The following is a 20,778-nucleotide window of genomic DNA, read 5'->3' as shown; positions in this document are numbered from 1 at the left end:
GGGCTTGGCTGATTTCTTTTGATTTTCCCATGATGTCAAGCAAAGAGGCACTGAGTTTGAAGGTAGGCCTTGAAATACATCCACAGGTAAACCTCCAATTGACTCAAATGATGTCAATTAGCCTATCAGAAGCTTCTAAAGCCATAACATCATTTTCTGGAATTTTCCAAGCTGTTTAAAGGCACAGTCTACTTAGTGTATGTAAACTTCTGACCCACTGGAATTGTTATACAGTGAATTATAAGTGAAATAATCTGTCTGTAAACAATTGTTGGAAAAATTACTTGTGTCATGCACAAAGTATATGTCCTAACCGACTTGCCAAAACTATAGTTTGTTAACAAGAAATTTGTGGAGTTGTTGAAAAACGAGTTTTAATGTCTCCAACCTAAGTGTATGTAAACTTCCGACTTCAACTGTATCTATCTATCCATCCATCTATCAATTTCTCTATCTAGCTATCCATTTCTTTATCCATCTATCTATCTATCTATCTACCTTCATGTATCATTCCAAACATGAAGGTAAAGAAACAACCAAAGCCTGGGTCTGTGACTGAAATGACGTCCTATTCCCTATATAGTGCACTAGTGAATAGGGTGCCAGTTTGGACAAGCAAGATGTGGAAAGCCTTCATTATAGCATTATAGCAGGGGCGACAAGCCAGGCCAGATCATAGACAGTAAATGTAGATACAGCAGTTATTGAATATTTAAAAGGCGCAGAGATTAAGCAATAAATGACAAAGTAAAGCTGGCACACCAGGGTATTAATAACTAATGGCCACCAATGAGTTATAGGCTTCTCATTGTAATGAAAGTGTCATTGCAAATCAGCAGTTGTCCAAGGTTATTATTATTTATAAATAATTGATGCATGAACCACAAAGAAGTGGCGTGTTTCATCCAACAACTTCTCACCCCTCGGAATGGAAACAGATGTCACCGGACTGAAAGGTCATACAGGATGTGCCTCTGGGCAGATAGACAGTATACTGGGGGTGACAACAAGCACCTTGGTGATACATGATATTGTGCTACAGCATTTACATATTCATAAACTACCTCCAATTGCTGTCACATATTGTTACCTCTCTTGTTTGTCAATCCTTCATAGAGAATCATGCCTTATCATAGCACTCACTGAAGTCTCAGACTATAGGCATTATTTTATCATGTGGGTCAAAATAATGGCTAAAATCACTGTCTACTTGTTAATGTAACCTCAAACCAACTGCCTAAGCCCATGTGGCCAATTACTTTTATTTAACTAGGCAAGTCAGTTAAGAACAAATTCTTATTTACAATGACGGCCTACCCTGGCTAAACCCTGATGATGCTGGGCCAACTGTGCGCCGCCCTATGGGACTCCCAATCCCGGCCGGATGTGATACAGCCTGGATTCGAACCAGGGACTGTAGTGACACCTCTTGCACTGAGATGCAGTGCCTTAGATTGCTAAGCCACTTGGGAGCCCCTTAGAAAAAAAAGTGTTCCAAAAAGGTTCTTCAGCTGTCCCCATAGTGGAACCCTTTTTGGTTCCAGGTAGAAACCTTTTGGGTTACAGGTAGAACCCTCGATGGAAAGGGTTTTTACATGGAACCCAAAAGGGTTCCACCTAGATCCAAAATGGTTCTACCTGAACCAAAAAGGGTTCTTCAATGGGTCCTCTATGGGGACAGCTGAAGAAACCTTTTAGGTTCTAGATAGCACCTTTTTCTAAGAGTGTATAGGCTAGCCTACTTGTGGAAAAACTGGTTCCCTCAATGTACAAATCACATATTTGAACAAATAGCCAAAGTAGCTAAATCCTTCACTATCAATCTTCTTTCCGTCACTATTTGTGCCTATTGACATATAATGTGATAATGTCGGTTTATTCCGCTTTTGATTGAAATCGAATATTCTCTATCGTCAGCATCATCCATCTCTGACCAAAAAAGAACCGAGAGTTACCACGACACGTCATCAGCCGGCGCCTGCGCTGACGTGTTTTTCAGGAAGTGTAAACAACAATCCTGCACGGAAGCTGCAACATGCATCGAGAATTATAGCATTTCGTTGCCAATAATAAAGCTGTTTTATAGTATCGGTCATGGAGAACTGGAGCCTTGTGTCCATTTGTGTTTTGCTCGGTCTTACGGCAAGATGGGCTGTATCCTTGAACTCTTATTCAGGTAGGAAGTGGACCATAGCTAGCTAGCTTTATGCTAATGTTGCACCTGCAGGGCTCACTGACAGCCCTCTGTTTTATAGCTACATAGTTAGCTAGAAATCCTAGCCAGCTTGCATTGCAAACTTGTCAAATTGTTGATTTTGAGTGGTAAAATGCAACCGGTAATTTGGTGAAATGATTATGTACATTAGCTTGCTAGACAGACAAACACGAGTCCGCTTTCTAACTAGCCACTGTACAACAGCAGGACTGTAATCTCTTCCTCTGCATATTTTCTATAGCTAGCTAACTATTATTATTCAGCAGCATTTTCACCCATTTCTCTTATTTTCAGGGGCAGGCAAACCACCCATGTTCGGGGACTACGAAGCTCAAAGGCACTGGCAAGAAGTGACATACAATCTGCCTGTTCATGAATGGTTGGTCTATGCCTGCTGTCTAATAGCCTATGGTCCTGTCTTGCATCTTTGTGTGTTTTTATATAGTTTCTAAGCAATAGTTAGGATAACTTAATGTTGTTTTCATCCTTCAGGTACTTCAACACAACAGACAACAACCTAAACTACTGGGGTTTGGACTATCCCCCTCTCACAGCCTACCACAGCCTGCTCTGTGCACATGTGTAAGTCTGAGGACACACACACAAACATCAGGATCATGGGTTTGATTCCTGCTGGGGCCACCCGTATGAAAATCTATGCACACAGTACTGCAATATATATTATGAATGTTATTATCATTATTATATTACTATGTTGTGCTTTCATGCAGGGCCAAGCTGATAAACCCAGACTGGGTGGAGTTGCATGCGTCTCGAGGTCATGAAAGCTATGGACATAAGTTGTTTATGAGAGCCACAGGTAAGACTGCTGACAGACAGGTTAAAGAACAGTACACATCAACACTACTGAAATACAGGTTTAAGAACAGTACACATCAACACAACTGACAGACAGGTTAAAGAACAGTACATATCAACGCTGCTCACAGACAGGTTAAATAACAGTACACATCCACACTACTGACAGCCAGTTTAAAGAATAGTACAGGTTAAAGAACCCCCCCGCACTATCTGTTGGTTGAGTGATGAGCATCACATAGGAGTGAAACACCAACGAAGAGCATGGTCATTCATTTGTGGGACTGAATATATGTATCTTTGCTCAGTTCTTGTTGCAGATCTGCTGATATACATTCCTGCTGTTGTTCTTTACAGTTTTTACATCAGTGAAGGATCAAACAAAAAGAAGGTTTGTCAGAATTCTGACATTTACATTCCCTCTATTTGATGTGCTAGTAACTAAAAATAAGTGCAGTCTCAGTTTTGAGAATTACAAAAACAAATACTCTATTACATTGGCATTACCTGCCCGTCTCACTATGTGTGTTGTGTTCTCTTCTTGCCTAGGTCTGCACAGTCCTCTGTATCCTGCTCTATCCAGGCCTTATTCTAATCGACTATGGGCATTTCCAGTATCCTTTAAAAACCCAAGCTGTTTCTATCACTGGATCATATTATTCTTATGTCAAAATCATGACCATCTCTTGTCATCCCATGTACAGTGCATTCGAAAGTATTCAGACCCCTTGACATTTTCCACATTTTGTTATATTACAGCCTTATTCTAAAAATGATTAAATACACATTTTCCATGAAATCTACACACAAAAAACCATAATGACAAAGCAAAAACAGGTTTAGAATTTTTAGCAAATTTATTACAAAAAATAAATAATACCTTATTTACATAAGTATTCAGAACCTTTGCTATGAGACTCAAAATTGAGCTCAGGTGCATCCTGTTTCCATTGATCATCCTTGAGATGTTTCTACAACTTGATTGGAGTCCACATGTGGTAAATTCAATTGATTGGACATGATTTGGAAAGGCACACACCTGTCTATATAAGGTCCCACAGTTGACAGTGAATGTCAGAGCAAAAACCAAGCCATGAGGTCAAAGGAATTGTGCATATATATGGGGAATGGTACCAAAAAAATTCTGCAGCTTTGAAGGTCCCCAAGAACACAGTGGCCTCCATCATTCTTAAATGGAAGAAGTTTGGAACCACCAAGACTCTTCCTAGACCTGGCCGCCCTGCCAAACTGAGCAATCAGGGGAGAAGAACCTTGGTCAGGGAGGTGACCAAGAACCCGATGGTCACTCTGACAGAGCTCCAGAGTTCCTCTGTGGAGATGGGAGAACCTTCCAGAAGGACAACCATCTCTGCAGCCCTCCACCAATGAGGCCTTTATGATAGAGTGGCCAGATGGAAACCACTCCTCAGTAAAAAGCACATGACAGCCCGCTTGGAGTTTGTCGAAAGGCACTTAAAGGACTTAGACCATGAGAAACATGATTCTCTGGTCTGATGAAACCAAGATTGAACTCTTTGACCTGAATGCCAAGCGTCACGTCTGGAGGAAACATGGCACCATCCCTACGGTGAAGCATGGTGGTGGCAGCATCATGCTGTGGGTATGTTTTTTTCAGTGGCAGGGACTGGGAGACTAGTCAGGATCGAGGGAAAGATGAACGGAGCAAAGTAGAGATATCCTTGATGAAAACTTGCTCCAGAGCACTCAGGACCTCAGACTGGGGGCGAAGGTTCACCTTCCGACAGGACGACCCTAAGCACACAGCCAAGACAATGCAGGCCTGGTTTCGGGACAAGTCTCTGAATGTCTTTGAGTGGCCCAGCCAGAGCTCAGATTTGAACCTGATCAAACATCTCTGGAGAGACCTGAAAATAGCTGTGGAGAGACACTCCCCATCCAACCCGACAGAGCATGAGAGGATCTGCAGAGAAGAAATGGGAGAAACTCCCCAAATACAGGTGTGCCAAGCTTGTAGTGTCATACCCAAGAAGATTCGAGGCTGTGATCGCTGCCAAAGGTGCTTCAACAAAGTACTGAGTAAAGGGTCTGAATACTTATGTAAATGTGATATTTCAGTTTTTTTTTTAATGTAAAAAAAAACCTTTTTGCTTTGTCATTATGGGGTAATATATGTATATTGATGAAGGAAAGAAATCTGTAATTTATTTTAGAATAAGGCTGTAATGAAAGAAAATGTGGAAAAGGTCAAGGGGTCTGAAAATATTTTCAGAAAGCATTGTACGTTCAGCCAGTGTGAATATAAATGAGATGAATCATGGTAGAAGCAGTTTGATAGGAGACCAGGATTTGTATGAATGAGGCATATCAGAGCATCCGGTAACAGTACCATCATGACTATGTATTCTTTAACTGGGCGTCAGATATAACAGTATAAGCCTGGGGCTGGCCCTATGGGGTGTGGTGGGTCTGGGTCTGGGCTGGGACGTGCTGGGCTCTCTGGCCTTCGTCCTGTCCCTCAACTACAAACAGATGGAGCTCTACCACTCCCTACCCTTCTTCTGCTACTTACTGGGCAAGTGTTTCAAGCAGGGCCTGGCAGGCCGAGGGTGAGTTAGCTGACGTAGACTTATACCCCTGGCTAAGGGGGTTTGTGTGAATGGGACTGTGTGTGTGGCGAGATGATATACAGTGGGGTCCGAAATTGACACACCTGATAAAGATGAGCAAAAATGACTGTATAAAATATATAAATTATAAAATACTGAGTATTGTATGCTCAAAACAATTGGGAATTTATATTTTATACTAATACAATTGCTCAAAAAGGTAGGGGTCAAAATTGACACCCATTTTCAATACCTTACCTTGTGAGGATAACCACACTGAGCCTTTTTTTAAATGTTTTCTAAGCCGGAGAACCGATTGGGAGGGATATGTGTGGCCAAGAGCTCTATTTTCATGTCATCTGACCAAAGTACTGGTTCCAATCCAAGTGCCAATGCCGTTTAGCAAACTCCAGGTGTTTACATTTGTTGGATGACATGAAAATTAAGCTCTTTGGCCACACACTAGTGGTGGGTTTGGCGTCAAAATTACAATGCATGAGCAGAAAATAACACCATACCTATTGTAAAATATGGTGGTGGATCTTTGGTGTTATGGGGCTATTTTGCTTCCACTGGTCCTGGGGCCTTTATTAAGGTCAACAGCATCATGAACTTTACCCAGTACCAGGACATTTCAGCCAAAAACGTGGTTGCCTCTGCTATGACTTGTCCACAAGTGGATCTTCCAGCAAGACAATAACCCCAAACATACATCAAAATCCAAAAATAAATGGTTAATTGACCACAAAAATCAACATTTTGCAATGGCCATTTCAGTCTCCGGACTGGAACCCCATTGAAAACCTGTGGTTTGTTTCACGTTTTAATGTCACATGCACAAGTACTGTGAAATGCCTTTCTAACTCAAAACCCAACATTGCAATAATCAATAACAATGTATTACTAGAAAATAATCACAAGAGAAATAAGAATAAGAAATATGAAATACACAGTCAGTAAGTGAGTATACTATATACAGGAAATATTTAAAAAGTCAGTTCCAATACCATATATACAGGGTCAGGGATACTGGAGTGATGGAAGTAGATATGTATAGGGGTAAGGTGACTAGGCAAAAGAATATATGATAAACACAGTAGCAGCAGCTTGAACGTGAGTGGGTGTGCGTGTGTGTAGAGTCAGTATAAATGTACCATACCAATCAAAAGTTTGGACACACCTACTCATTCAAGGGTTTTTCTTTATTTTTACAATTTTTCTACATTGTAGAATAATAGTGAAGACAAACTATGAAATAACACTTGGAATTGTGTAGGAACCAAAAAAGTGTTAAACAAATCAATCTATTTTATATTTGAGATTCTTCAAAGTAGCCACCTTTTGCCTTTGACAGCTTTGCACACTCTTGGCATTCTCATACATTTCAATTAACACGTGTGCCTTGTTAAAAGTAAATTTGTGGAATTTCTTTCCTTCTTAATGCGTTTGAGCCAATCAGTTGTGTTGTGACAAGGTAGGAGTGGTATACAGAACATAGCCCTATTTGGTAAAATACCAAGTCCATTGTTATGGCAAGAACAGCTCAAATAAGCAAAGAGAAACGACAGTCCATCGTTACTTTAAGACATGAAGGTCAGTCAATCCGGAACATTTCAAGAACTCATGAAAGTTTCTTCAAGTGCAGTCGCAAAAACCATCAAGCGCTATGATGAAACTGGCTCTCATGAGGACCGCCACAGGAAAAGAAGACCAAGAGTTACCTCTGCTGCAGAGGATAAGTTCATTCGAGTTACCAGCCTCAGAAATTGCAGCCCAAATAAATGCTTCAGAGTTGAAGTAACAGACACATCAACCTTTCAGGGGAGACTTTGTGAAATCAGGCCTTCATGGTCGAATTGCTGTAAAGAAACCACTACTAAAGAACACCAATAAGAAAGAAGGGACTTGCTTGGGTCAAGAAACATGAGCAATGGACATTAGACCAGTGGAAATCTGTCCTCACAAAAACACTGCCAGGTTTTTGTGAGACACAGAGTAGGTGAACGGATTATCTCCGCATGTGTGGTTCCCACCGTGAAGCATGGAGGAGGAGGTGTGATGGTGTGGGGGTGCTTTGCTGGTGATACGCTATCCCATCTCGTTTGTGCTTAGTGGGACTATCATTTGTTTTTCAACAGGACAATGACCCAAAACACACCTCCAGGCTTTGTAAGGGCTATTTGACCAAGAAGGAGAGTGATGGAGTGTTGCATCAGATGACCTGGCTTCCACAATCACCCGACCTCAACCCAATTGAGATGGTTTGGGATGAGTTGGACCGCAGAGTGAAGGAAAAGCAGCCAACAAGTGCTCAGCATATGTGGGAACTCCTTCAAGACTGTTGGAAAAGCATTCCAGGTGAAGCTGGTTGAGAGAATGCCAAGAGTGTGCAAAGCTCTCAAGGCAGAGGGTGGCTACTTTGAAGAATATTGATTTGTTTAACACTTTTTTGGTTACATGATTCCATATGTGTTATTTCATAGTTTTTATGTCTTCACTATTATTCTACAATGTAGAACATAGTAAAAATTAAGAAAAACCATTGAATGAGTACGTGTGTCAACTTTTAACTGGTACTGTATGTGCATATTATGTGTGAGTCAGAAGATGATGGAGTGTGTGTGTAGGGCCCTGTGAGTGTGTATAGAATGCAAATATTGAAATAAAAGGTAAATAAAGATACAAGGTAAACTCGGTCTGTGAATTGAAGAGGGCAGTCCATAAGCGCAGATAAAGGATAGAGGAAGTATTCTGTATGGAGGAATGGTCTAAGATCCATCCCAAAAGCATTAAACATCAGATTATATTATATTCATCATTCACTGAATCAGCATGATTGTTTTTAAAGTAATACCCAGAATCAATCATTTTCTGTAGCCAGTGGACAAAACATGGAAAGGGCTATGCAGACTTTTCTAAAATGCAAATCAATATTTAATTTCAGAATTGGTTAAAATTAGGTTAGGGTTATGGGTTTGGTTTAGGTTACAGTTAATGCTAGTCGGTTTGCAAGCCAGAAAAGTCTGTATAGCCCTTCCCACAAAACATGGCCCCATAAAGTAGCCTACATTTTCTCCAAAACAGAGTAGCAGTTACTGAGGCGAGGCAATCAGATTGGATGACTGTTTCTAGTGTCCCCGCATTTGTTTATCTAGTAACAATTTACCAAGGGCTAATGGATAGCTAGATTAGATGGGCAGGGGAAGATATGTCCAGATGACATTATGGCCATGCCCAAGCTCCTCGGCTGTTCCTGTGTGTGCAACTTTACCACCACACAGCTACTACAGCTGACCTACTGTGAAAGACCTTTAGCTGACGCATGGTTTTCACAACATATATTGACTAACTTGGGATGTGGATAGTTCCACTCACAGCTGTTGTGATGCGAGAGATGTGAGATTCAGCCAATTAATACTGTTGACAATATGAATGATCATGTTTTACAGTACATATCAACGTAGCCAGTTTTGGGAATCTTAGACAGTTTGTAAGTTTATGTTTTGGGTATTTGACAGTTTCAAAGGTTCGGTGTACTTTATCATTTGTTTTCTCATCCAACACCCACCCAGGCTGTTCCTGCTAGTCAAGATCGCTGTAACAGTCCTGGTGACCTTTGCCCTCTGCTGGCTGCCCTTCCTGTCTGACCCTGGCCAGGTTCTGCAGGTGGTGCACCGCCTTTTCCCTGTGGGGCGAGGCCTATTCGAGGTACGTACAAAAAAGGTTTCAGTGTTCAAGGCAATTAGTCATACTATCAAGTCAAGTGGTTTCCCTAACATTCTGCGACGTGAGTCACCTAAAGCTTGTCGAATGTTCTGGAGACCAACAGAGTAACCCAAACCAGGTTCTCCACCCACAGCCCAATCTTGAGAGACCACACTATCTGCCAAGTTGAAATCAGTTGGTGTTAGAAAGACGAGGAGGTTTATGGTAGTCAACAAAGTGCTGCCCTCAGACAGGAGTGGTACGCTGCACCTCCTGTTCTTCACAGCCTACATGCTCTTACACACACACCACACAGAGACACACACACAACCTGCTACCCTCCATCAATTCCTCTGTGCTTAGCCAATTGGAAATGGATCCCCTGCAGGATCAAAGAAAACAGAGGAATAAAATGGTGAAAGGTCAGAAGATCAGGTTCGCTCTATCTCGGGGGGGGGGTTAAGATAAATCTAACACATTTACTGCCAGGGTCTTTTCAGCACATCATTGCGGGGCCATGTTTTAGCCGTGTGATGCGTGGTTCGGTGCCAAGGGCCAACACTATGCGTGTCAGAGTGCATCCATTCGTTGTGCAAAACGTTGGCAGCTAAACTGCTGCGTCCTTGAAAAGTGAACTTACGCGTGTATGTACACACAGCAAGGCCACACAGGAGGAGAGGTGCAAAGGGGGGAAATGAAAGACTGATGGACAGTGATGATTCACACTGGGGACATTAGTTAGAGCATCGCAACATATCGAAAGCATGTCATGGTTGAGCTGCTGAGGTAACACCGTTACGGGGGATGGTGTAGGGGTGGTTGGCAGCTCAGAGGCCAAGGCCAGCTGCTCTAGTTTTGGAAGCCTGCCCTGTGCCCACTGTGTCCTGCACCCATTCCCCAAGGTGCGGTGATGTGAGAAGTAATTGAAAATTAAACAGTCAGCCTTGTGCAGTCTCTTGTCACAAGGAAACAGAATCAATAAAATGTATTTTCTGGTACAATCCATCGGTGGCTCGCTTTTGGAGTCAGGTCCAGGAATGGTTGTTATTCTATTAATATCAGGGTTCAGATGGACCTGCAAACTGTATTGTTAGGGGATCTGAAAAACCACGATCAGTCAATTGGATATATCATTATACTCTTGGGTAAAGTATTTATTTTTAGGGCAATATCGGTAATAATGTTACAAATACCCCCCCCAAAAGACTATGTGAGGTTGGTCAGGCTGGCAGTATGCCTGAGAGTTATTTATTTATGAAACGATACAAACATAATACACAAAGTGTGAGTGACTCTATACCCCGTGGTGCGAGCGTCTCCAGGAGAAGCCTGCCTGAACTAATTGTGAAATTGTGCACGTAAGCAGAAGCCGGACTGGGACAAGCAGACAGGGCGAGAAGGGGTGGTGGGGGAGGGTGAGGGTAACTTGTACGTTTACCCACCACGCAGCACTCTGACCGTCTGTTTTCCTGCTTCACAAAAATGGCACCAAATGCTGCAGCCTATGAAATTCCAAGCTGGCACTTACCCACATTTGCAGCCAAACCCCAGGTTCCTGTGTAGCCCTCAGCCGAGGCGGCGTTGGAGGACATTCCGATAGGGTCGTTATTTGGGGGGGGGCTACAGGGGGGTGTGTTTGAGGAGAGATGGGGCCTCGACGTCTGCAGGACGGACAGCCTGCTGACTGGGCCTGTCTGTAACCTCCACACACACACACAGCTGTGCTCTGAGCAGCTGTAGCAAGCCCAGTGGACCGCATATAAATTCACACTATTACAAGACATGATTAGACAACAGTGATCTATGCATTGTATTTCTACTTTGTGTCATATCACAGCCAGTAGAAGCAGCAGGGGGCCTTAACATCTGATCTCAGAACAACTGCTAAGGCCTTAAATCACATGAATCACACGGTCAGTCCTCCATTTCCTGCTACCCCAACCGCAAAGACCGTCGTTAAGGCTGACAGTTTGGATCTGTTTCCCAATGGTTATAACTATGCCTTGGATGGTGTGGTGGGTGGACACACTGTGACAGTGTTCTTCTATGGGGTGGTCTGAATGTGCTGAAGAATGCAGAAATGATCGTAATGTGATCATCTCTGAACATTTAACCCTGTGTCCCTAAGTTTATAGAAAGTGCATAGCTTCTAGTGACATCCCGTTCTATATGACCTGACAGGCGATTTATGAGGCTGGTAATACCTTCCGAAGCGCTCCTGTACAAATACACTGTGGAATGCAAAGAAGGAATTCTTATTGCACTTTCAGTTGGGAAATGATTACTTGGAGCAATGCCACTTATTAGCCTTCTCTTCAAAACCGAATGCTTTTTAAAGCAGCGTACTGTCATACCATATGTGGTTTTCTAAATTTAAAACCCTTGTAATGAGTTTTATAACTCATTTAAATGATTCACATCGATAATAAAACACTTCATTAACAATAAGGAATATGATCAACCTATTGGTTCTGCATCGTTATAGGAAGTGAGCTATGAAACAAATGTATTTTCTTATTAAAAAGTGTGTGTGTGTGTGTTGACAGGATAAAGTGGCCAACACGTGGTGCAGCTTGAATGTCCTGATAAAGATCAAGACCATCCTGTCCACTGATACCCAGCTCTACTTCAGGTAATCCCCCTCTCACTCTCCATCTCACGCTCTCCATCTCATGCTCTCTTGCAGAGTGAAAACAAGATTATCCCTTGAATACTGATCACTACCAGCTGCTATGGGCAATCTGACAACTATTGGAAATCTGCTGATGAGATTTCAGATTTGGAATGTCAGTAGAAACTATTTGAACCATTTCCGTTTGAGAAACAGCAGTTAGCCAACTTCTCTGTGTTGACAAGAGGTGTTATTCCAGTCAAAGCTGATTCTCCTCCGAGGTCCTTATGAATGAGAAGATGCTACACAGTCAGTCAGTCATAGAACCCTTCTCATGTTGTCATGGTGGTACGTGCTTGAATAACCTATGGGGCTATATTTAGGGGTGCTCTCTGCACAGGATGGACACGTTTCTGCCCGACTGGTAAGACCAGGATTTAACTGGGACTTCTAAGACTGTAGTGTATTTAAAACAAATTAAAACACTAGAGCTTTTTGGCCATGGGTGAATATAGATATGTTTTAGGGGAGGGATACCTTGCTCTAGAATGTGTCATAAAACAATGGATCATTCATCGTTACAATAGAAGTGGACTACTGGAGAATGTATTTATGTATATGCTTGTTACTACGTTTCTGTAAAATGTCTCAACGGAAATGTCAGGATGGGTCACCTGTGGGAAGGTATCTAGGAACTGTATCCCAAAATCACCATGACCCCCCCCACCTCCCTTGCCCCATATTGGGGGTCCCGATACCCCTCTCCCCAGGGGCCCTTTAGGCCTGATACAGCTGCCGTACCCTACCCCTTCAGTCGGAGTGGAGGTACCTCCCTGGCCCCACTCCTTTCCTGTGTCTCTATCCCCTGTGAGTGACAATTGAAGGGTTAACCTAATGCTGGGGTGCCCTAAGCGGAGCCAGTATTTGGTACATTTCCCACATAGCTGGGGTCTTATGGTTTGACCAGGCTGGGTTAAAACAAGCCTGCAGCAGAGCAGCCGCACGGTTCAGTTTAACCCCGAGGGTTAGGTTTCAGGGCTGGGCCCTCCTTCACTGTTTGGTCAGATTGATCATAGTTGATAGATTACATAATTCTTCTGTTTTTGTTTTGTTTTCAGTTTGACCACCACTCTCCTGGCTATCCTACCTTCGTCTATAAAACTTTTGATGAAACCTACATTGTGGCAGTTCAAACTTGCCTTGGTGAGTATTTTTGTACAGTTTACTGATGTTTGATAACAGAGAATGATGTAATGCCAACCTGTGTAAACTGTCATTTCAGGTCAACTCCTCTCTGGCATTCTTCCTCTTCTCCTTTCAAGTCCACGAGAAATCAATCCTCCTGCCTGCCTTGTAAGTAGAGGGGAGGATTAGAAGTGTGTGTTCGCATGCATGTGTGGCTTCCTGCCTGCGATTCCTAATCATTTACCTCACCGACTGCAGTGCAGTATATAAAAAGCAACAGGTAGCTGTAATCGCTAGGCTATCTAGGTTTTACTGCGCGGTGGGATTTGGTTACAGATTTTGCTGATCTATTCATCTAAATTAGGCTGTTGCTTTAACTATTGAGTTATATCTCCCACGTCTGTCCCTGAATCAATCAGTAATGCATGTCAGGGCTTAGGGAGGAACGCCAGGCTGTGGAGAAGAGGAGGGCATTGCTTGTGGTGAATCAATTATTGGGGCTATAGGAATGGGTGTAACTGGACATACAAACAGGAGTTGGAACAGAAGTGGGGTTTTTTTCTCCATTGTGGGAACAAAAGTGATCTATGCTATTCTGGAACAGAACTTTAATTTTAAAAGCATAGTAACCTTTTAACGTTCTTTCATGTTCCGGGCATTTTTTGGGGGTCCCACAAGGCACCTATGCAAAGCCTTCACACACAAGCTTGTTAGCTAGCTCTGGTCCAACATTAAGCCAACTCACGGAAGTCCAAAGACATTAAAAGTTCCTCCGTAGAATCTGCTACTCCGTAGGTATAATTCTGTGAGCCTAATTCAGATAATGCATGTCATAAAAAGATGCCCAGCGCTTCAAGCCAAGCCTCCTCCTCCACCCTCTCGGTCTCTCCCCACCCGCAAAATTTCACTTGTCTGTCCATCGCGCATCTAAACAGCTATAGCCTAGACAGCTGATAGCGCCCATGCACTATCAGCTGCCTAGGCTAAAACAACTATAGCTTTCCTGCTCCATAGCAAGCTGCTCCATTCGCAGTGATTGGTGAAGTAATTGAATGTCGAGCTAATGTAAAAAGGAATAATATAAACCGGTACATTTTTTTGGTTCGACCGATCCAGAACTTTATTTTGGAACAGTGGAACGAAACAGAAAAAAATAATGCTTCTGTTCAGAACGAAACGATTGAAAAACAATTTTGGCTCAAACCACTGCACGCAAAGAGTACTTCTGTAATTAGAAGCCCGGGGAGCGATGGGCTGCGTCTGAAGGCACCCTATTCCTGATATGGTGCACGACTTTTGACCAGGGCCCACGTTGTTTGTTGTTAAATAAAGTGTGTATAATTTAAGTGTGTGTAACCTTTTCTGTCTGCCTCTAGGCCAGTCTGCCTGCTACTGAATGACCTTCCTCTGCCAGCCATCTGGTTTCTACACGCTTCCACCTTCAGGTAGGAAGCTACAGTAGGGGAAACTATAGTGGAGCAATAACAGACCAGGTTAAAGGTCATAGAAGAAACCGTTCGAGAACTACAATCTTGTACATTAAATGTAACCCCCAAAAATTAATCGCTGTTAGAGGAAATTCAAAAAGTATAGGATGCTTTGCCATATTCATTTGTGTTGATTTTATTTGTGAAGAGTCAAGAAAAGATCAAAATGGAGTCATTGTCAAGGGAGCAGTCAGAGAAGAGAGGGGGTGAAGCTGACTACTAAGTTAGTACTATTAACTTTCACCCCAGCTGTTAAATTCTTCCGGTAGTACTAATTGTTGTGTGCGTGGTTTAGTGTAGGGATATCTGTGGATTACACTGCATAGTCAACATAACTCTTCTCTAAGCATGTTTTGTATAGGGACAGCAGGGCATTCTGTGGGCCTGTTGTTCTGTCTAACTGGCATGGCTCGCATTGTGCATCTCCACTCCACCCATTGTTGAAGACATATACTACATGACCAAAAGTATGTGGACACCTGCTATAACAGCCTCCACGCTTCTGGGAAGGCTTTCCACTAGATTTTGGAAAATTTCTGCAGGGACTTGCTTCCATCCAGCCACGAGCATTTGTGAGGTCAGGTGATTAGGCCTGGCTCGCAGTTGGCATTCCAATTCATCCCAAAGGTGTTTGATGGGGTTGAGGTCAGGGCTCTGTGCAGGCCAGTCAAGGTCTTTCACACTGATCTCGACAAACCATTTCTGTCTGGACATCGCTTTGTGCACGGGGAATTGTCATGCTGAAACAGGAAAGGGCCTTCCCCAAACAGTTGCACAAAGTTGGAAGCACAGAATCGTCTAGAATGTCATTGTATACTGTAGTGTTAAGATTTCTCTTCACTGGAACTAAGGGGCCTAGCTCAAACCATGAAAGACAGGCCCAGACCATTATTCCTCCACCAAACTTAACAGATTTGTCCATCAGCCTGCTGGATGGTGAAGCGTCATTCATCACTCCAGAGAATGCATTTTCAGTGCTACTCCAGAGTCCAATGGCGGCGAGCTTTACACCACTCCAGTCGACGCTTGGCATTGCGCATGATCTTAGGCTTGTGTGCGGCTGCTCAGCCATGGAAACCCATTTCATGAAGCTCCCGACGAACAGTTCTTGTGCTGGCTGACGTTGCTTCCAGAGGCAGTTTGGAACTTGGTAGTGAGTGTTGTAACCGAGGACAGACTATTTTTACGCGCTTTCAGCACTCGGTGGTCCCGTTCTGTGAGCTTGTGTGGCCTACCACTTCGCGGCTGAGCCATTGCTGCTCCTAGACGTTTCCACTTAAATAACAGCACTTAGTCGTGGCCAAAAGTTTTGAGAATGACACAAATATTAATTTCCACGAAGTTTGCTGCTTCAGTGTCTTTAGATATTTTTGTCAGATGTTACTATGGAATACTGAAGTATAATAACAAGCATTTCATAAGTGTCAAAGGCTTTTATTGACAATTACATAAAGTTGATGCAAAGATTCAATATTTGCATTATTGACCCTTCTTTTTCAAGACCTCTGCAATCCGCCCTGGCATGCTGTCAATTAACTTCTGGGCCACAGCCTGACTGATGGCAGCCCATTCTTGCATATTCAATGCTTGGAGTTTGTCAGAATTTGTGAGTTTTTGTTTGTCCAACCGCCTCTTGAGGATTGACCACAAGTTCTCAATGGGATTAAGGTCTGGGGAGTTCCCTGGCCATGGACCCAAAATATCAATGTTTTGTTCCCCGAGCCACTTAGTTATCACTTTTGCCTTATGGTAAGGTGCTCCATCATGCTGGAAAAGGCATTGTTCGTCACCAAACTTGAAAGTCGCTGAGATCTTTGGTAAGGCCAGTCTACTGCCAATGTTTGTCTATGGAGATTGCATGGCGGTGTGCTCTGTCAGCAACGGGTGTGGCTGAAATAGCCGAATCCACTAATTTGAAGGGGTGTCCACATACTTTTGTATACAGTGCCTTCAGCATACAGTATTCAGACCCCTTGACTTTTTCCACATTTTGTTACGTTAGACTTATTCTAAAATTGATGAAAAAAAAAAGAATCCCCAGCATTCTACACACAATACCCCATAATGACAAAGCAAAAACAGATGAAGACATTTTTGCAAATGTATTAAAAGTAAGAGACCTTATTTACATAAGTATTCAGACCCTTTGCTATGAGACTTGAAATTGAGCTCACGTGCATTTTGTTCCAGTGATCATCCTTGAGATGTTTCTACAAATTGATTGGAGTTCACATGTGATAAATTCAATTAATTGGACATGATTTGGAAAGGCACACACCTGTCTATATAAAAGGTCCCACAGTTGACAGTGCATATCAGAGCAAAAATCAAGCCATGAGGTCGACGGAATTGTCCATAGAGCTCCAAGACAGGATTGCGCCGAGGCACAGATCTGGGGAAAGGTACAAAACCTTTCTGCAGCATAGAAGGTCCCCAAGAACACAGTGGCCTCCATCATTCTTAAAATGGAAGACGTTTGGAACCACCAAGACTCTTCCTAGAGCTGGCCGCCCAGCCAAACTGAGTAAACGGGGGAGAAGGGCCTTGCTCAGCGAGGTGACCAAGAACCCGATGGTCACTATGACAGAGCTCCATAGTTCCTCTGTGGAGATGGGAGAACCTTCCAGAAGAACAACCATCTCTGCAGCACTCCACCAATCAGGCCTTTATGGTAGAGTGGCCAGATGGAAGCCACTCCTCAGTAAAAGGCACATGACAGAATGCTTGGATTTTGTCAAAAGGCACCTAAAGACTCAGATCATGAAACCAATATTGAACTCTCCAGGCGTCACGTCTGGAGGAACCCTGGCACCATCCCTACAGTGAAGCATGGTGGTGGCAGCATCATGCTGTGTGGATGTTTGTACGTGGCAGGGACTGGGAGACTAGTCAGGATTGAGGCAAAGATGAAAGGAGCAAAGTACAGAGCGATCCTTGATGAAAACCTGCTCCAGAGTGCTCAGGACCTCAGATTGGGGGCGAAGGTTCACCTACCAACAGGACAACGACCCTAAGCACATAGCCAAGATAACACAGGAGTGGCGTCAAGACGCGTCTCTGAATGACTTGAACCCAATCAAACATCTCTGGAGAGACGTGAAAATAGCTGTGCAGCAACGCTCCCCATCCAACCTGACAACTTGAGAGGATCTGCATAGAGGAATGTGTGTGTCAATACCCAAGAAGACTCGAGGCTGTAATTGCTGCCAAAGGTCCTTCAACAAAGTACTGAGTAAAGGGTCTGAATACTTTTGTAAAATGTGATTGTTTATTTTTAATACATTTGCAAAAGTGTTTAAAAAAAACATTTTGCTTTGTTATTATGGGCTATTGTGTGTAGATTGAGGGGGGGGGGAAACAATAATACATTTTAGAATAAGGCTGTAACGTAAAATGTTTTGGAAAAAGTCGAGGTCTGAATACTTTCCGAATGCACTGTATATAGTGTACATCTTGTTTGGGTAAATTGAAGACATAGTTGCATAATTTAGTAAAATGGTTGCTTAAGCAGTTATTATAAGAGCATCTGAATGCACTGGGGTTGTTGGATTGGCGAAGTATGTATATCATTTTTTTTAGGTGTTTTGCCAATGAATAGGTGGGGTTTTGTTGGATTTAAGTAGGCCCTAGTACAGCTGTGTTTGAGGCTACATTGTTCTTGTACTCTCTCCCTCCCTCTGCAGCATGCTGCCGTTGTTTCTGAAGGATGGTCTGTTGGTGCCGTGCGTGGTCACCTCCCTGGCCTTCCTGTTCTTCGCCGTCTACCTGCTCTCAGCCCTTGAGCACTGCTCAGAGGACAAGCTGCGTCTGGGGCCCTACCGCCGCCTCCTCATCTGCATGCCCCACATGGACCTCGGCAGAGTCACCAAGTGGAAAGTAAGTGTGGCCTAGTGGTGTAAACAAATTCCCTTTCACATTGCACTACCCCATATGCCTGTCATCATTCATTCATAGCAAGAAATGTATCAGATTGCAAAGCAAACTCTTTATTTGGATAGTACATCTGTAGATACTCTACAGACTAATCAGTAAAATTTTAACTAACCCTCGCCGTTATCCTAACCTTATCAACAGATCATATGATGAAAAATCCAGACTATCCAAATAAAGCGTGACCCAGTTTGCTTTACCAGTTAGATAGTTGCAATGACGGTCTAGTAATCTTTTCTTTACCTTGCACAAGTTAGTAGGGAGATGAGCTGATTTAGATTTTATGACAATTTTAAATACACAGAGGCCACATCAGGCAAAAAAATAAATACATATACCAAAATGACAGAGTATTATATACACAAAGTCAAGACTTTCCATTGTGGTCCTCTATTAACTGGCAATCAGGTTGTTGTCACAGTGATTTCATAGCAGCCTGTCTCTATGGCTGGTGTTTCTAATAGTCTTAAGTGGTATCTACATACTGGAGCACGGCGGCTCTAACCTGAATGGCATCAGCGTGAGAAGATATAGATATCTCTCCAACTGTATAAATAAAGATCATGTGCCACTGTACTGTAGGCTGTCTGGGATGGGAAAGAGGATACCTAGTCATTTGCACAACTGAATGCATTCAACCGAAATGTGCGCTTAGGGAGCAGTTGTTGTTGGGGGTTAACTTCCTTGCTCAAGGGCAGAACGGCAGATTTTTCCACCTTGCCGGCTCTGGGATTCAAACCAGCAACCTTTCAGTTAATGGCCCAACGCGCTTAATTAACCGCTAGGCTACCTGCCAGATGAAAGCCACTGCCAGGCCCCAAGTATTATTTATCACTTATTTAAGTTACAGGCATCTCTGAAGTGCCTGGCCCTGGCCAGCTCTGCACCATCCCCTCCTTTAGTGACATATGGGCAGGGGGGATCCCAAATAGCACCCTATTCCCTATATACTGCACTACTTTTGACCAGAGGCCTCACAGGGCTCTACATAGAGAATAGGATGGGCCCTGGTCAAAAGTAGTGCACTCTATAGGATATGGGATGGGGATGTAGCCAGACACCGCCACCAGACAGTTGTGTGAGATCAGAAGGAAGGTGTCTTTTTATAGAGTCATTAACACAGGTTTGCTTAGATACATTTATTTACACAAGAGGCGTAAATAAGGAGGCCCAGTGATGGGGCTAGGGTTTCATGGGGTTGGTCTCATACGGAGGTGCTTAAGACACCTACCCTCACTGATCCCTGGGTCCGCAGGTCCCAAATAGACATGTTCATGTTGATCCTGCTACTAACACTGTTTGCCTTTCCGTTCTGGACGCACCGGTTGGGGCTAAAATAAACGACAGCTTGTGATGAGGGATGGTCGTGATTGAGGGATGGATGGTCATGTGAGATCTAAAAAAAATGTTTTTCAGTCTGGTCTAGTTTGAATAGTTATGACTTGGGCCAAGGAAATACTTTAAGCCCATCTAAATAGATAATCAATTTGAATCCCTTGTCAAATTCACTTTCTGATTTGACTGGAATTTATATCGAATTTTGAGCCCCACTTCTGGGCTGAGAGGGGGACTTGGCTCTTGGCTTATATCCTGTGATGGCTTAACTTGCTTGAAAAAGAATGAACTGAACTCTCTGTCCATCTCTCCTGCAGTTCTATTTCTCCATCACGGCCATGGCTGGTTTGAGCTTTATGAGCGTGGCGCTGGCCCCTCCGGCCCAGCTGCCTGATTTGTTTCCCCTCCTGGTGTCTGTGTTCTCCTACCTACACTTCCTGGGCCTCCTCCTCTACTTCAACATGGTCCAGATCGCCGAGCCGCCACAATCTGTGAGGAAGAACCAGAAGAAAAGTAACTGAGTAATCATTATGGAGGTAGGGACCAGATGATAACTGAGTAATTATTAGGGTGGAAAAAAACAGAACTGGGTAGTCACCACCCAACAGAAAGAGAAAAAACTAACTAAGCACAGTGCTTTAGTCAATGAGCACCAAAGACCAATAAGGCTCATGGACCAACTACCAGTCTAGGGCCAATCATTTAGAATCTTTATTCTCTAGAGAGAACCCTCCTGTCAACATGAATGGCTGCTGTTTTGTCAATGCCTAATTATGTACATCAAGCATGATTATTTTTTACTTGACGGTTTTTCAATATTTTCAAATGTTTGTAACAGCATTACATTTATTTTGTACCAATAGAGTATTTGTCTTAAAATAAAATCACCTGAGATATGAATTC

The 20,778-nt window shown here is 43.1% G+C and overlaps 1 protein-coding gene across 1 annotated transcript; it reads left to right on the top strand.

Moving 5' to 3' along the window:
- Positions 1-1,983: 1,983 nt before the first annotated feature.
- Positions 1,984-20,775, top strand: alg6 (ALG6 alpha-1,3-glucosyltransferase). Its single transcript, XM_014123438.3, has 14 exons — positions 1,984-2,176; positions 2,510-2,594; positions 2,708-2,797; positions 2,947-3,035; positions 3,343-3,425; positions 3,584-3,648; positions 5,437-5,622; positions 9,195-9,330; positions 11,874-11,959; positions 13,057-13,141; positions 13,221-13,291; positions 14,500-14,568; positions 18,294-18,486; positions 20,193-20,775. Exons 1-14 carry the CDS (start codon positions 2,095-2,097, stop codon positions 20,394-20,396), a joined length of 1,524 nt encoding a protein of 507 aa, XP_013978913.1. The 5' UTR covers positions 1,984-2,094; the 3' UTR covers positions 20,397-20,775.
- Positions 20,776-20,778: the final 3 nt, after the last annotated feature.

This window comes from Salmo salar, chromosome 10 (assembly GCF_965601325.2).
Source record: "Salmo salar chromosome 10, fSalSal1, whole genome shotgun sequence".
Classification (NCBI taxonomy): domain Eukaryota; kingdom Metazoa; phylum Chordata; class Actinopteri; order Salmoniformes; family Salmonidae; genus Salmo; species Salmo salar.
The sequence above is the reverse complement of the archived record's forward strand: the minus strand, read 5'-3'. Positions and strand labels throughout refer to the sequence as shown.

Excerpts from the sequence above, each read along its gene's own strand:
- alg6 (XM_014123438.3), top strand. The coding sequence starts at position 2,095 with ATGGAGAACTGGAGCCTTGTGTCCATTTGTGTTTTGCTCGGTCTTACG. Across the intron at positions 13,142-13,220 it reads GGCAGTTCAAACTTGCCTTG|GTCAACTCCTCTCTGGCATT; the intron begins GTGAGTATTTTT and ends CTGTCATTTCAG. Across the intron at positions 18,487-20,192 it reads GCAGAGTCACCAAGTGGAAA|TTCTATTTCTCCATCACGGC; the intron begins GTAAGTGTGGCC and ends TCTCTCCTGCAG.